At 58.2% G+C, this 14,619-nt stretch overlaps 1 protein-coding gene and 1 long non-coding RNA gene across 6 annotated transcripts in view; both read left to right on the forward strand.

The window, feature by feature from the left end:
• The first annotated feature begins 769 nt into the window (after positions 1 to 769).
• Positions 770 to 2,510, forward strand: LOC135447775 (uncharacterized). Its single transcript, XR_010440307.1, has 3 exons — positions 770 to 905; positions 1,221 to 1,322; positions 1,598 to 2,510. It is a non-coding gene; the product is annotated as an uncharacterized LOC135447775 (long non-coding RNA).
• A 7,427-nt stretch (positions 2,511 to 9,937) lies between these two features.
• ATP11C (ATPase phospholipid transporting 11C) overlaps positions 9,938 to 14,619 on the forward strand; it is a 58,670-nt gene continuing 53,988 nt past the window's right edge. For 4 of the 5 annotated variants that reach the window (XM_064712754.1, XM_064712751.1, XM_064712753.1 and 1 more), the window contains exon 1: positions 9,939 to 10,110. In XM_064712754.1, coding sequence (XP_064568824.1) covers positions 10,084 to 10,110 — 27 coding nt within the window. In that variant the 5' untranslated portion in view covers positions 9,939 to 10,083. Of the gene's footprint in view, positions 10,111 to 14,619 lie in introns of all 5 variants that reach the window. The other variant, XM_064712752.1, reaches the window with a different exon arrangement.

Below are 14,619 nucleotides of genomic sequence, written 5' to 3' on the forward strand. Positions count from 1 at the left end.
CGGCCGCGCTGCTGCCCTGCGAGCTGATCGAGCGCCTGTGCCTGGAGCGCCTGGTCAACGAGCACCGCTCTCCGTGCCGCATCGTGAGTGCGGGCCCGGCTCCGCTCCCGTTCCCGGTCCCTGCTCCCGCTGCCCCATCCCGGCGCTCCCGCTCTCGCTTCCCGCTCCCCTTCCCGCTCCCGTTCCTCCTCCCCGCTCCCGTTCCCGCTCCCGTTCCCGCTCCCTTTCTCGCTCCCGCTCCCGTTCCCGCTCCCCCTCCCGTTCCCCCCGCAGCGCTCCCCGCGCCGATCCCCGCTCTCCCGTTCCCCGCAGGAGCCGTGTGTCGCCAAGCGGGTCCCGCCCGCCGGCCCGGCCCGCACCACGCTGCAGGGGCTGCGCTGGCTGCTCCGCGCCGCCGCCGCCGCCCCGGCCCCGGTGCCTCCCGCCGCCCCTCGGGCCGCCCGCGGCCGCCCGCCCGCCCGCAGGTGAGTGCTGGGGGATCCATGACCCTGTCCCGGTCCCTGCTCCCCCCGCAGCGCTCGGCCTCACCCCGCTGCGCTCCCCCCGCAGGGACCGGCCGCTGCCCGGGGAGGATGCTCGGGAGAACGGGGAGCCCCGCGCGGTGCGCCCCGGCTGCCGCCTCCTGCCCCTGGTGAGTGAGGGAGGGAGCGATGGGACCGGGATGGACGGGGGCGAGAGGGGCTCTGCCACCCCCTATTCATCCCCCTTCCCTGCCCAGGAGGAGAGCGCCAAGGGCCCCAGGAGGAGGAAGAGGAAGGTGAAGGTGAAGAAGAAGGGCTTGGGGCCGGCAGGCCCAGCCGAGGAGCCGGAGGGGCCGGGAGCAGGGGCTGCCGGGGGGCTGCTGCTCCCCAACAGGGTCGGGCAGGAGGAGCCCTCAGCCATCGGCATGGGCACCCCGCACCCAGGTGAGAGGGGACTGTGGGGCTGCCAGCCCTGCAGGACCCCAGGGCCACCCCAAGGGAGGTGGCCAGGCCTGGCAGTGTCACCAAATATTGGACCACTGGTGGCCGCCACCTCCATCAGCTCTGCTCGCAGACCAGCAGACTGCAGAGCCAAGTCAGGGATCCAGAGGGGAAGAGGAGACACACCTGGGCACCTCCACAGGGGATGGTGCATGCAGGACTGCACTTCTGCCACCAGCAGTGCACCCAGCTGTTTTGGTGACAAAGGCACCCTTGCTCAGGTGCGTGGTGCCTGAAATTTTGCATTTCTCTATTCAGCACAGGGTATGAAAAAGAAAAAAAAGAAGAAAATCAAGAATAAAATCAAGTCACGGGAACCTTCTCTGGAGCAGCAGCGTGAGGAGGTCTCAAGCACCTTTGGTTGGTATTTCTCAGGACAGATTTTGCTGCAAGAATCAGGGGTCTGGCCTGCTGGCAGCACGCTGTGCAGGGACACTGGGGGCTTGGTGTGGGGGCACGGGCACAGACAAGTGCTGGGGGGCTGCTGTGGGGCAGATGCTGCTGCCCCTGCTGTGGGGTGGGATGCAGAGAGGCCACCCCAGTGCCTGTGCTGGGTCTGGGCTGTCCCTGCAGCCCTCACTGAGCACAGGCTGCCAGCCATGGGGTCCAGGGCCTGACTGCCCCCTTGTTCCCAGATTTGTACCGCCGGGCCATGCTGGCTCTGAAGATGAGGCAGGAGCAGAGGAAGCAGCCGTCGGCCATCGCCCCCTGAGCAGGGAGGCACCGAGCACGGGCTGTGGTCCCGAGGAGCCGGGCTGCAGGGCAGGGCAGAGCTGTGGGTGCTTGGCCAGGGCTGGCAGAGCTGGGAAAGGGGTCTGGGGCATCAACTACATCCTTGTCCTCTGAGTGGCTGAAAACCAGGGATCCACAGGGGCGAGCCAAAAGTCCCTTTGTAAAACGCCTCTGGCAGCAAACCCGAGTGAAAAGGGAACAGCCGGCCCCTTGCTGCCCCCTGTTAGTGTTCCCTGGAAGACTCCGACTAAACGCGCATTGGTCCGTGTGGAGAGGCAGATCCGAGCAAACACCAGGGGGAAAGCTTGTCCCTTGTATTGCCCGGTGCCGGGGAAGGCTGTGCTCACAGGTGAGGGCTGACCCGGCACTCCCTGCCTGCTGCCCGGAACGCTCTCGTTCCCTGCTGGTGACCGAGGGAGGGCAGCCCCGGGCGGTGTGCAGAGGAGCTCCACATCTGGCAGGGCTCAGGAACCGCTTCCCACTCTGCAGGAAGGTGGTGCCCGTGTTTGTGCACCCTGCAGCCCATCAGTGAACATTTACATGCAAAGGCAGCTGGTGGCAGAGGCTCCATACCCAGGAGTGACCCTGCCACCCTTCCAGGAGGGACACTGTCGCTGGCAGCCTGGTACTCTGCTGCCCCAGGTGACACGGGACAGCAGCAGCACACCTGTCTGAGCCCAGCCTGTGACACTCTGTGTGTGCAGCAGCAGCAGCACAGCTGGTGACACTCTGTGTGTGCGGAGCAGCAGCACAGCTGTCCTAGGGCAGCCGGTGACACTCTGTGTGTGCAGAGCAGCAGCAGCACACCTGTCTGAGCCCAGCCTGTGACACTCTGTGTGCGGAGCAGCAGCAGCACAGCTGGTGACACTCTGTGTGTGCGGAGCAGCAGCACAGCCTGTGACACTCTGTGTGTGCAGAGCAGCAGCAGCACACGTGTCCAAGCCCAGCCTGTGACACTCTGTGTGTGCAGAGCAGCAGCACAGCTGTCTAGGGCAGCCGGTGACACTCTGTGTGTGCGGAGCAGCAGCACAGCCTGTGACACTCTGTGTGTGCAGAGCAGCAGCAGCACACCTGTTTGAGCCCAGCCTGTGACACTCTGTGTGTGCAGAGCAGCAGCAGCACACGTGTCCAAGCCCAGCCTGTGACACACCGTGTCTGCCAGGGTGCACGGCAGGCACAGCTGCCCTCAGCCCTGGAAACACTCCACCTGGAGCCCAGGGTTGGTGTTTTTCTCGTGGCACCTGCAGCAGGCAGCGTTGGAAGCTGAGGTGTGCGTTAGTCACCTCTGCTCCCCTGTTACACATTAACGGGCTCTGCCTCTGCCGACCAGGGGAAGGCAAATCAAGGGAGCCCTTCCCTGGGCAGGGCTGGAAAGGGAAAGGAAGAAAGTGGCTGCTCTGCCTTGCCAGCCTGCCATAAAGCTCTGACTCAGGGGTTATTTGTAAATAAACTGTAAATAACAGCAGCAGAAGTTGATACTGCCCTGTAAATACAGCACTTTCAGCAGCACCTGTCTCAGTGTGGTGGAGTTCCCTGGGGTGTGGGTGCTGGGGGTACAGGGCAAAGTGGGGACCAAAAAGGAGATGGTGGCTCCCACGAATTTTGGGTTTGTTGGAAAATGCTGGAGCTCCAATCGTGCAGGAAGCAGGAAGCAGTGCCTCAGCAGCTGCTCTGGAGGAACACATTTTGTATCTCTTGTGCATAGCACCAACAGCACTTTCTACAGGGAGCCAGCTGGGTGAGGCAGCCCGGCTTTGCATTTCAGCACTTGGATATTATCTAGCACACCCTTCCTTTCCAGTTTCCAGAGAAGCTGACTCAGGAGTGCCAGGGTAGGCAAAATATTGTGCCTGGTGCCGCCAGCACTGTCGTGGTGCCTCACCTGGGCTGTGGCTGCATTGCTGTGGAGTGGTGTGTGAGTGCTGCATTTCTGCAGCTCTTGTGCTGCTCTCTGAGAGACCCAGCAGGGTCAGCAGCAGCTCTGTGCACAGCCTGGGCCCTTCTGAGTCCGAAGGATGGAGAGAGTCAGAGATGGAGGAGTCTGAGCCTGGCTGGGCTCTGCCCGAGTCGACGCTGTTTGTGTGCTGCCAGGAGAAGATGAGGAGATGTTTCAGCAAGTGCCATGGGAACACACCTCCCACCCCCTCGTGCCAAGGTTGCTTTGCACAATTGGGTTGTTTCCTGCTGGCTGTGATCACTATCAGGAGCTAAAGTTGAGTAGTGAGCCTGCTGCTCCTTTGTGAAGAGCACTGCTTGGTCAGTGTTCAAACCCTGCCATGTCTCCCGTGCCCAGGACAGCCCCAGTCCTTGCAGGCAGCACAGCAGAGGCTGCAGAGAGCCTGGAAGGTGGCTCCCTGTGCTGAGGCTGCCAGCCCCTCCAGTTCCACCCATGGCCCTGCTGTGCTTTCCCCAGGGTCATTGCATTTCATTTTCTGCGCGCTGCCTGGGCTCAGCCAGCACTACACTTGGTGTTACAGCCCCCCAGAAGAGGATGGGGGTGATGCTGACTCTGAAACCTCCTCTGAGAGCCCCTGGTTTGCCCCACACACATGGGCAGGGCAGCAAGTTCCCACTGCAAGCTCTGGTTGAGAGCACAGGCACCTCTGCTGCTCTACATCCACTGCTGTGTTAATAAAAACTAAACCCTGTGGCTTTTCCCATATACATTGGAGTTTCCAGGGGAGTGGGAAGCATTGTGGATCTCATAATCATTTCCAGGACTGTGATGGAGACACCCTTTGGGGATCAGCCTTGCTGGCAGCTGCAGTGGGGATGGTCCAAGGGACAGGACAGGGAAGGGACCCTGCTCCACACATCAGGGAGTGTGGGGTGGCAAACCCACCAGCAACCAGGCCTGACAAAGGAAAAGAACTGAAACAAGAGACAGAAATTTGTGATGTGTGAAAAACATGGCAGTTCTTTGCCCTTCACTAACCCAAATTTACAGAAGAAGGAGCCAGCAGTGGTTTTTGAGAGCACCTCAGACACTGGAATGTGAACAGTGATTTAGGGCAGTAAAGGGAATTAATTACAAGTGATCCAGGTTAATGGGTGTTTGGAAAGGCAAATGGAATGGATCACATCCTGTGGGGTGCCTCCCACTGTAAATCTGTAAATCCCATTACCTGCCCTGGGGCACATAAACAGCCAGGGAAAGGGGAGAGGAGTCCTGGGTACAGAGCCTGGGGTCTGGGCTGGTGAGGGGCTCACATGGAGCTCTGCCCTCCCTGCTTTGTGAAAAAGGTACAAAAATTAATTACAACAAATCTCTTAGCCCAGCAGAGCAGCCCCTGGCTTTGCTGTGGGAGGCACTGCTGAGGTGTGGGCTCTGACCTGTGTTCCACTGCTGTCTGAAAGCTGCTGTAGTATGCACAGACCTAAATAAACACGTGTAAAGCAGGTAAGTGGATTTTAAACCCTGGAATGGGTGTTAGGGTTGATAAAAGCCTGGGGTAGGTGGTTTTGTACTTGAGCAGCTCGTTGCTATGTACACTTTCTCCTGCTCGCAGGTTCTACCCTCTGACTAACCTGGGTGGGCTGGGTGCCAGCACTTCTTGTGGAAGTTTCCCAGTGAAAAAGTGAGTGTTGGGAAGTGGCTCAGCTTTTATTAGATGAGCACACCAGGGTCCAGGGGATTTCAGAGATAATTCAAAATACTGCAATATATGTGGTAACAGGCAGCTCTCAATATGTTGAATAATGAGCAGCCATGCACAGAGTTTCTTTTGGTTGCTTTGTTACCTGTTGTAGACATTCTGTTGTGTTACACCAAAAATGAGATCTGGAGTGTTTACTGTCATATATACTGAAAAAACAAGGGCGAATTCATATTGACAATAACTCCCTAAGCTTCTTTTGATGGCCAGAAGGAAGCTGTTAATACTTTGTAAGGAGGGAGAGGACAAAGGACTGGAAAATGAGAAACTATGAAAACTTTCCCTTTCTAGGTTAAAGGAGCCTTGTTGGAGACATCATTGCTGGCAGAAGGAAGAAGGATATAATCAAATTTATTTAGCAGATAGGTTTGTCTTGGGGCACCAGGAAATGTGCTGGAGTCTGAGTACATAAATTTGTCACGTCATGTACCAAATATACATGTTGGTTTTCCCCTCTTCTGAAAAAGAAAGTCTTCTTTTTAAAAAGGGGAATTTTGTTAACTAAAATTAGTGTTCTCTTTCATAGATTGTCACCCTGTAAGTTGCTGCATATTTGAACAGGTGATTTCACAATATAAGGACAAAGTGCCTCTTGAGGAAGCCTATCAGTGTATTAATTGGGGCTTCTGCTACAGGATATCTCTGGGTGTGGGATCAAGAGCCAATTTATTAACCAAATCTTTTCATTTGAAAGCCAGCTGAAGCAATCAGAGCTCAGGCCTTGCCTGTGAGAGATCTTTCACCTCCTTAAACTGCACTTTGATTTCAGTGCAGCTGAGTTTAGCAAGACTGTATCCCAAATACCTGACCTGCATAAATCCTGCCTGCTACCCAAGCTCTCATCTTAGAGAGAGCTCACCCTCCACGCACAGTGCAGCTCTGGGAGAGGCTTGGGGGTGACTTTGTGGGGGTTTTCTGTGTTTGTTTTTTGGGCTGCGATGAACCTGTGGCTCACAACAGAGCCCTGCCTCTGGCCAGACAAACAATCCCAATCCTGCTGTGCTGGGACTGGGCAGCGCTGAGCATGACCGCCCTGCCCTGGCTGCCAGGGTGCCTCAGCAATGGGTTTGCCCTGCCTTCTCCCGGTCCTCCTGCCCGCTGTGAGGAGCACCAAGCCAATGGGCAGGTGATGATGCCCTGGCAGTAAATGAGCTGCCAACCCACACGCTTGGTTAACGAGACCTACTTCAGGCTCAAGACAAACCTGTAGTACCTGTCCGGCGGCGGGAGGGACTTGGTGAGAATTAATGCATCTCCACTGACTTCGTACTACATCGGATGTTATAAAATCCATGCGATATTTGGAAGACACGGAAAGCCGATTGCCTGTTTTACTGACAGTGCTTTATCCTCCCACGGCCACACGATGGCAGAAGACGCAAACACTGCAATAATAAATGTTAAAAAAGCCAAAAAAACCAAACGCACAACGGTGTTAGAGCGGTCCGGAGGGAGCCCGGCCCTGCCTGCTGTGGTTCCTGCCAGGGACTGAACTCCGACAGCCCCATGGCCGAGAACAGCCAAAACAAGGCCAGGAGAACGGTTCTGTGGGAGGATTTAATGGATTCACCCACGCTGTGAGTAAAGGTTCTCCCTCGGTCGCTCCGTCCGTGCCCTGGCTGCAGCGTGCCCAGGCTCGGCTGATGCACCGACTGCTTTGTGCTCATTTCGGTGCTAATGGAAGTGGCGACGGACTCCAGCCAGGCCGTATTGGTGCTAAATTGTCCCTGGGACAGGGCACAGCCCCTCGTGGTGCCTGCCGTGGGCAGGGCATGGCTGGGCTGGCTGCAGTCCGTGCACAGCTCTGGGCACAGCTCCGGGCACGGCTGGGAAAGGCGCATTAACGCAGATTTCCCCTCTACAGACCCCTGAGCCGATGGAATTGCCACCGAATGAGCGGTGGAACCGTGCAGGCGGTTCCAGGCTGTGGAAAAGCCCCGTCAGGGCTGTTTGCTTCCTCTCTGCGGGGCTGTTTTGCTGAGATGGGGTTTTGCTGCCTCTGTGTCAGCAGCAGAGGGGTGGCAGCTGCCTGGAGCTCTCAGGGAAACCCTGCCCGAGGCTCTTCGGGTCAAGTATTGACATGGATGGATCTAAACAATCTGGGTCACTGCAGGACACTGTGCTCTGGCCGAGTTTGGGAGACCAGGCACTCACCTGTGGCTCCTCCCAGCTCTGCTTGCACTTATTTCATCTGGGAGCTCCCTGAAAAAGGGTCTCTGTCCCTAGTGGCAGTGCATTAAAGCTAATTGATACAGAATTCAAGATTAGATATAGTCCAAGTCTTGCATTTTGCTTCTAATCCTAGCAAACGTAACAAAAATTAAGAAATTATAATTTCAAATTAACTGTGTAGGGGCTGCAGTTAGTATGGCACAGGAGCTGTAAGGACAAGTGCAGCTGCATGGGTTCTTCTGCTGGTGGGACCAACTCTCCTGATGAGTTAATTCAGGTGAAAGGTGAGGAGCAGCTGTACCTGTAGCAGCAACACATGGAGGAGAGAACTGAGATGCTTTTCTGTGGGCCCGGTGAGCCAGATCGCCTTGGCCTTTGGAGCCATGCAGGGGTCAAAGCCCAAAGGCTGGGCTCTTCTGGTCTGTTCAGCACCCACCACAGAGCCTGCCACAGGAAAATGTCTGAGAACAACAGCTCCCTCTTCCAGCCAACACAAACAGGCTAGAAAAACATCAGGAAAGTACCCAGAAAGCAAGGCAAAAGCTGCAGGGTAGCTTGGTCTGACTTCAGTGCTCTGTTGCTTTGTGGGGGAGGGAACTCTACAGCCAAACTGGTTAGGCATTCTATAGAGATGTTTAACAATTGCCATTCATTATTTTAAAGCGGCTGGCATTGTTCTCTGGTTTCCTCTGTTGTGGTGAGGCCTTTGTGTGGAAAGGTGAGTAAGAGCCCAGCTGCACGGGGAGCAGTGGGAGGGCTGCCCTGGGATGCAGATCCGTGCTGGGAACGCTGCTCTGCCCTGCAGGGATGTGGAGCCCTCCCCGATCCCTCTGCCTGCTGCCTTGGGAGAACTGGGGTTAAAAACCCCCAGAGCTCCGACACCTGACTGCTATTTTGGTGCTGGGGCAGGCTGGGATGTGTCACACTGTGTGAAACTGCCAGACAGTGGGTGCCACTGCAGAGCAAATGGGACTGGTTTAGCCTCGGTAAATCAATATGATGCTATTCTCACTTTAGAAATGCAAAGTGGAAAATCTGTGTTTTCCAGGCCTCTGGAAGCTGCCAGCTGCTCTCTAGGCCCAGGAGTGGTGCCTCAAGGTGGGTTTTGCTCAGTTTGCAGGAAGAAGCTGGCTTTAAAACGGAAGCAATGCAGTCTGCTGGAATGGCAGTGGCACCTGGGCACGGGGCTGGAGGAGCCTGCCCGCTCCTGGAGGTGCTCGAGCTGTCAGCAAGGGACATCCCAGGGAAACTCCCTGCCCTGGTGCAGAGGATATTGCTCCAGAAAATGCTATTCTATTGCTGGGCAATAATGATGTTCAAAACAATAATAAAAACATGTAGGTTTTGTTAGGTTACAGCTCGTCTTTTTCAACTTGATGTTGAAAACATAAAATCATGTAGATTTTGTTGGGTTACGTCTAGTCTCTTTCAATTTGGTGTTGAAAACAACAAAAACATGTAGATTTTTTTAGGTCACATCTGGTCATTTTCAGTTTTGGTGGTTTACGTTAATATTCTCATGCTCTGTGCCTGCTTGACTAGGGAGAAGGTTCCTGGAGGAAGCATTTCAGGTGAGTTTTGCTCTGCCCTTGCCCTGTCCCTGCCCTGGGCTGCATGACCAGGTGAGGGAAGGGTTCTGCCCCTTATTCTGCTCCTGAGATCCCTGCCCTCAGTGCCATGGGCACCTGTTGGAGTGAGTTCAGAGGAGGCCACAAAGATGCTCTAAGGGTTGGAGCATCTCTGCCATGGTGACAGGCTGAGATCTAGGGGTGTTAGATTGTGGAAGAGAAGGCTCTGAGGGGGCTGTGGAGTCCCTTCCAGTGCCTAAAGTGGGTGCAGGATTGCTGGACAGGAACTTTTTATGGGGCATGTAGTTGTAGGGCTGGGGGAATGATGCTTTGGGCAGGTCACACAAGGAATAACTGAAAGGGGGCAGGTTTTGATTAATATTAGGAGGAAATTCTTCCCCCGAGAGTGTTCTGGCACGGGCTGTCCAGAAGAGGTGTGGATGCGCAAGGCCAGATGGGACGGGGCTCGCAGAAGGTGTTCCTGCCAGCACCGGGTGGGATGGCGATGGTCTTTAGGGTCCCTTACAGCGTGACCCGTTCTGTGCCAGTGACACAGCACAGGGACCCTGCGGCGGGGACACCGCACGTGGGGGCGGCGGAGACGGCAGCAGGGATGGCAGCGCGGCGGGGCGAGGCTGTCCCCTGTCCCCGGCTGTCCCCTTGTCCCTGTGTGCCTCCTATCCCGCGTGTCCCCTGTCCCCGCAGTCTAGCCCGGCTGTCCCCGCGTGTCCCCGTCCCGCGTGTCCCCGCCCGGGCTCGGTGGCTCCCCCTGGCGGCATCGCGGGGCTCGCGCTGCTCCCAGGCTGCTCCGGGCGCGGCGGCGCCGCCTCCAGCGGCGGGACAAAGCGGGGCCGAGCGGGGCCGGGCCGGGCCGGCGGCATGGAGCGCGGAGCGGAGCGGGGCCGGCGGCGCGGCCCGCAGCCCCTCTAGGAGCGGAGCCGGGCCGGGCCGGGCGATGCGGCGGTGAGCGCGGCGGGGCCGGGCGCCGCCGCGATGCTCCGCCGCAGCCTCAGCCGCCTGGTGAGTGCGGGGCCGGGGCGCGGGCGGGCAAAGTTCGCTGTTTTTCTCTCCCTGCCGCGTGCTGGGGCCGTTCTCCCGCGGGCTCCCGCATCCCCCTCCCCGCGGGGTCCGCCCGCGGCCCCGGCCCCGCCGCGGCGGCTCCGTCCGACCCTGCGAGCCCTCCAGAAGTTCCCTTTGCTGCCGGAGCCCAGACCTTGTTTTTTCCTCCCGGACCTGCCGGAGGGCGCTTCCCCGGCCGGCAGCGCTGCCCGGACCGCGTGGCTCTTCCTGCCCGGGGCGGGATGCGGCTCTGCCCCCGCCGGCTCCATCCCGATCCCTTCCCGCTGCCACATAGGCTGCTCGGAGATTTCACCGTGACCTCACTGCTTGGCCTGGGCTCTGTAATTACTCATGTTTTCCTTTTCCGCAGCAAATGTGCGAAAAGTGGTGTTTTACCGTCGTTCCAGGCGCTGCTGTTTGTTCAGCGGTGTCATTGATTGCGCAGTGCGTAGTTAGCGAAGTTCCTGGAGTTGGGGCGGTGTGTGTGCTGTGTGTGTGCTGTGACACAGCCGGAGAGCCCTGCGATGGAGCTGGGGCTGTGTGTGTGTGTGCTGTGACACAGCCCGGGCACCCTGCGATGGAGCTGGGGCTCTGTGTGTGTGTGCTGTGACACAGCCCGAGCACCGTGCCATGGAGCTGGGTGTGCTGTGACACAGCCCGGGCACCCTGCGATGGAGCTGGGGCTGTGTGTGTGTGCTGTGACACAGCCCGAGCACCGTGCCATGGAGCTGGGTGTGTGTGTGTGTGCTGTGACACAGCCCGGGCACCCTGCGATGGAGCTGGGGTGGTGTGTGTGTGCTGTGTGTGTGCTGTGACACAGCCCGAGCACCGTGCCATGGAGCTGGGTGTGCTGTGACACAGCCCGAGAGCCCTGCGATGGAGCTGGGGCTGTGTGTGTGTGTGTGTGTGTGTGTGTGTGCTGTGACACAGCCCGAGCACCGTGCCATGGAGCTGGGTGTGCTGTGACACAGCCCGGGCACCCTGCGATGGAGCTGGGCAGCTCTGGGCCAAGGGGCTGGAAAGCTGCCCTGGGAATAGGCTGGCCGGGCTGAGGCACAGCCCGAGCACCGTGCGGGGCTCCGGGGCCGCTCCCGGTCACGGGCTCTGCTCCCCAGGCCCGAGCCGCGCTCTCCTGTTCGCTTTTGCTTTGGAGCGAGATTTTTTTTCCAGACTTGGAGCACAAGGGACTCTTAAGTCGCCTTGTTCAGTCTGGAGGTAGCTCTGCGGAGCTGGGCAGGGATGGGTTTGATTTTTGGGTTGGTTTTCTGTTTGTAGGCAGTGTTGCTGTGGCAGGCTCTGGGTTAGCCCTGTGGAGAACACACCTACCTCAGCCATTGTTTTGCAGCCTCGGGGACAGATAGATGAGATGGAAACTCAGTGCCCTGACTGGCTTTGATGCCTTTTGGGTTCGGCTCTGCCCTGAGTGCTTCCTTCCCCGCCCAGCCCAGCGGCGGTTTTTGTGCCACTCATGTCAGAGGCGTTTGTGGTTTGAGGCATCTCCGCCGGGTTCAGTGCAGAGCTTTTTCGGGTGGCTGCTTGCTGTGAGCGGGTACTGGAGGTGCCTGCCTGGCTGCTGGACCCAGCACCCTCCTGACGGGTGAGGAGCAGCCCCTGCCCTGCCCGGGGTCCCACACAGTCCCTGTGTCGCCCCTGGGTCCCTCGGCGTGGAGAGGGGATGTTCAGTGCTGCTGGGGTGTGATGTCCTCTGGCGTGCAGAGAAACCATCCCTGCACAGCCCGGGTATTTCCAAAGGCTCTGTGCAGGGCTGGCTGTGGCAGCAGCCCTTGGGAAGGGTACAGTGGTGTTGTGGCTGGAGGAGCAGCCCTTGGGAAGGGTACAGTGGTGTTGTGGCTGGAGGAGCAGCCCTTGGGAAGGGTACAGTGGTGTTCTGGCTGGAGGAGCAGCTCTGTTCAGGGCCCAGGACCGAGTGCCAGGCCAGCTGCAGTGTTGGTGCGGGGTTTAAACACTGTTTGCACCTCCTGGCTTTGTGAGCAGTGTTTCAGCAGCAAGGAGCAGTTTATCAGGCTGGCGCAAGTGCTGTGGGTCCCCCATATCAGCCTTGGCTGATAGAGCAGCTCTGCCCTGTCCCCAGCGTGCAGGCAGCCACGGTAGCCTTGGGCCAGCCCTCTGCCCCCTGCTCCATGGGAGAACAGGGCAGCCTGTGCCAGGCTCTGAACCATCCTGAGGTGCTGCCTGGCCCTCGCTCCTGGATGGGCAGTGCTGCTCATCCTGTGGCATTGCAGGAGTTCACTGCAGTTATTAAAGGCTGCAGATTTGCTGGCACTTGGGATCCCATAGGGCTGCTCAGACAAGCGCTGTAACCTCTCCACTGTGTGGTCTCTGCCTGAGGCTCGTAAATACCAACAGATAGTCAAAATCCTGTTTTCAGTTGTAACTCACAGCTTAGGCACAGTGGAGGTGACTTGCCCTGTCAGCTTGACTGTTTGTGGCTCTGTTTTTCCCTCCTATAAACTCTGATCATGAATAGGGTATGAAATGGGATGGTGAGAAGAGCAGGAAGGGTCGAGTGGTGCACGTGGGTCTGCACAGCTGCCTGGGGGTGCAGACTGATGCTCTCAGAAACAAATTGGATTCTGAACTTTGATTTGCACCACCAAAATAATCCCTATCACAGGAAGAATGGGGCTGGGATCACTGCGGGGAGGTGGGATTGAATTGCCATGGTTAATCCACTTTTAGGAGATACTGTCAACTTGAAATATAACTTTAATTCTTTTTTGGAAACAGATTCTAGCACTGGAGTCTTATTTTTAGTCTCCTGCTGCCTGTACGGCTGTTGTGGGAGGGTGCTGGAGCGGAGTGGGGAAGTGTGGGGGTGTCCAGGGGGGGTTTGGGGTCACTCTGCTGGGCTGGGCTCCTCACAGCACTGTCCACCTGCAGCTGGCTGGGCAGTGCTGCTCCCTGTGTCTGCATCACGGACAATGGGCTTTTTCTCACCTATTGCTCTCCTGTTCTTCACTGTACCCCGGGGCCACAGCTCTGCCAGGGCTGGGGGCAGTGCCCACCCGGGCTGGGGGAGAGATAAGGGAGGAATGCAGAAAGAGAACTCACTGATGCCCTCGTTATTTGCACTTTTCCTCCCAGTTTGCCTTTATTTAAGGTCAGTCTGGAAGCGAGCCCTGGGAGCTGAGACGTGGGGCAGGAGGGCTGGGATGGTGGGTGAAGCACCCCAGGGTGGTGGGTGAAGCACCCCAGGGTGCTCTCCCTGCTCTTGGGGTGCCTGCTGCTGGCTGAGCCCCTGGGCTGCTGCTCTGTGCTGGCTCTCTCTGCAGTCAGTGCAGCTCCTTGCCCTGGCACTCTCCTGTTCGTGTTCAAACCCAGGATAAGTGAGAAAACAACAAACAGTCTGTAATTGGGAGCAAAACTCTTCCGCTGGAGTGTTTGTGCAGAGTGTAACAATAGGACCTTAGTTGTGTTTTTCCAGTTAATTAAATACCTTGGGGCCTGATCCTCTTTGCAGCCCGTGTGCTGGTAAATCCCTGGTGTCTGGCGAGTGCTGGGCTCCTTGTGAGCTGCTGGCTGTCAGCACCGTGTGCCTGGTGTTGGGAACGAGGTGTCCCTTGGGTGGGTGTGCAGGGCTGTCCCTGGGCTGGGCCTGTGGCTCTGTGCCCTCTCACAGGCTGCGGTGATGTTCCCTTGCTGCTCCTCCTGGGCTCTGCATCCCTGTGGGTACCCCAGTTTGGGCACGGGGCTCTGCATCCCTGTGTCCTGTGCCAGCTGTGGGTACCCCAGCTTGGGCACAGGGCTCTGCATCCCTGTGTCCTGTGCCAGCAGTGGGGGTACCCCAGCTTGGGCACGGGGCTCTGCATCCCTGTGTCCTGTGCCAGCTGTGGATACCCCAGTTTGGGCATGGGGCTCTGCATCCCTGTGTCCTGTGCCAGCTGTGGGTACCCCAGCTTGGGCATGGGGCTCTGCATCCCTGTGTCCTGTGCCAGCTGTGGGTACCCCAGCTTGGGCATGGGGCTCTGCATCCCTGTGTCCTGTGCCAGCTGTGGGTGTACCCCAGCTTGGGCATGGGGCTCTGCATCCCTGTGTCCTGTGCCAGCTGTGGGTGTACCCCCAGTTTGGGCATGGGGCTCTGCATCCCTGTGTCCTGTGCCAGCTGTGGATGTACCCCAGCTTGGGCACGGGGCTCTGCATCCCTGTGTCCTGTGCCAGCTGTGGGTACCCCAGCTTGGGCATGGGGCTCTGCATCCCTGTGTCCTGTGCCAGCTGTGGGTACCCCAGTTTGGGCATGGGGCTCTGCATCCCTGTGTCCTGTGCCAGCTGTGGGTGTACCCCCAGTTTGGGCATGGGGCTCTGCATCCCTGTGTCCTGTGCCAGCTGTGGGTACCCCAGTTTGGGCATGGGGCTCTGCATCCCTGTGTCCTGTGCCAGCTGTGGGTGTACCCCAGCTTGGGCATGGGGCTCTGCATCCCTGTATCCTGTGCCAGCTGTGGGTGTACCCCA

Source organism: Zonotrichia leucophrys, chromosome 4A (genome assembly GCF_028769735.1).
Source record: "Zonotrichia leucophrys gambelii isolate GWCS_2022_RI chromosome 4A, RI_Zleu_2.0, whole genome shotgun sequence".
Lineage (NCBI taxonomy): Eukaryota > Metazoa > Chordata > Aves > Passeriformes > Passerellidae > Zonotrichia > Zonotrichia leucophrys.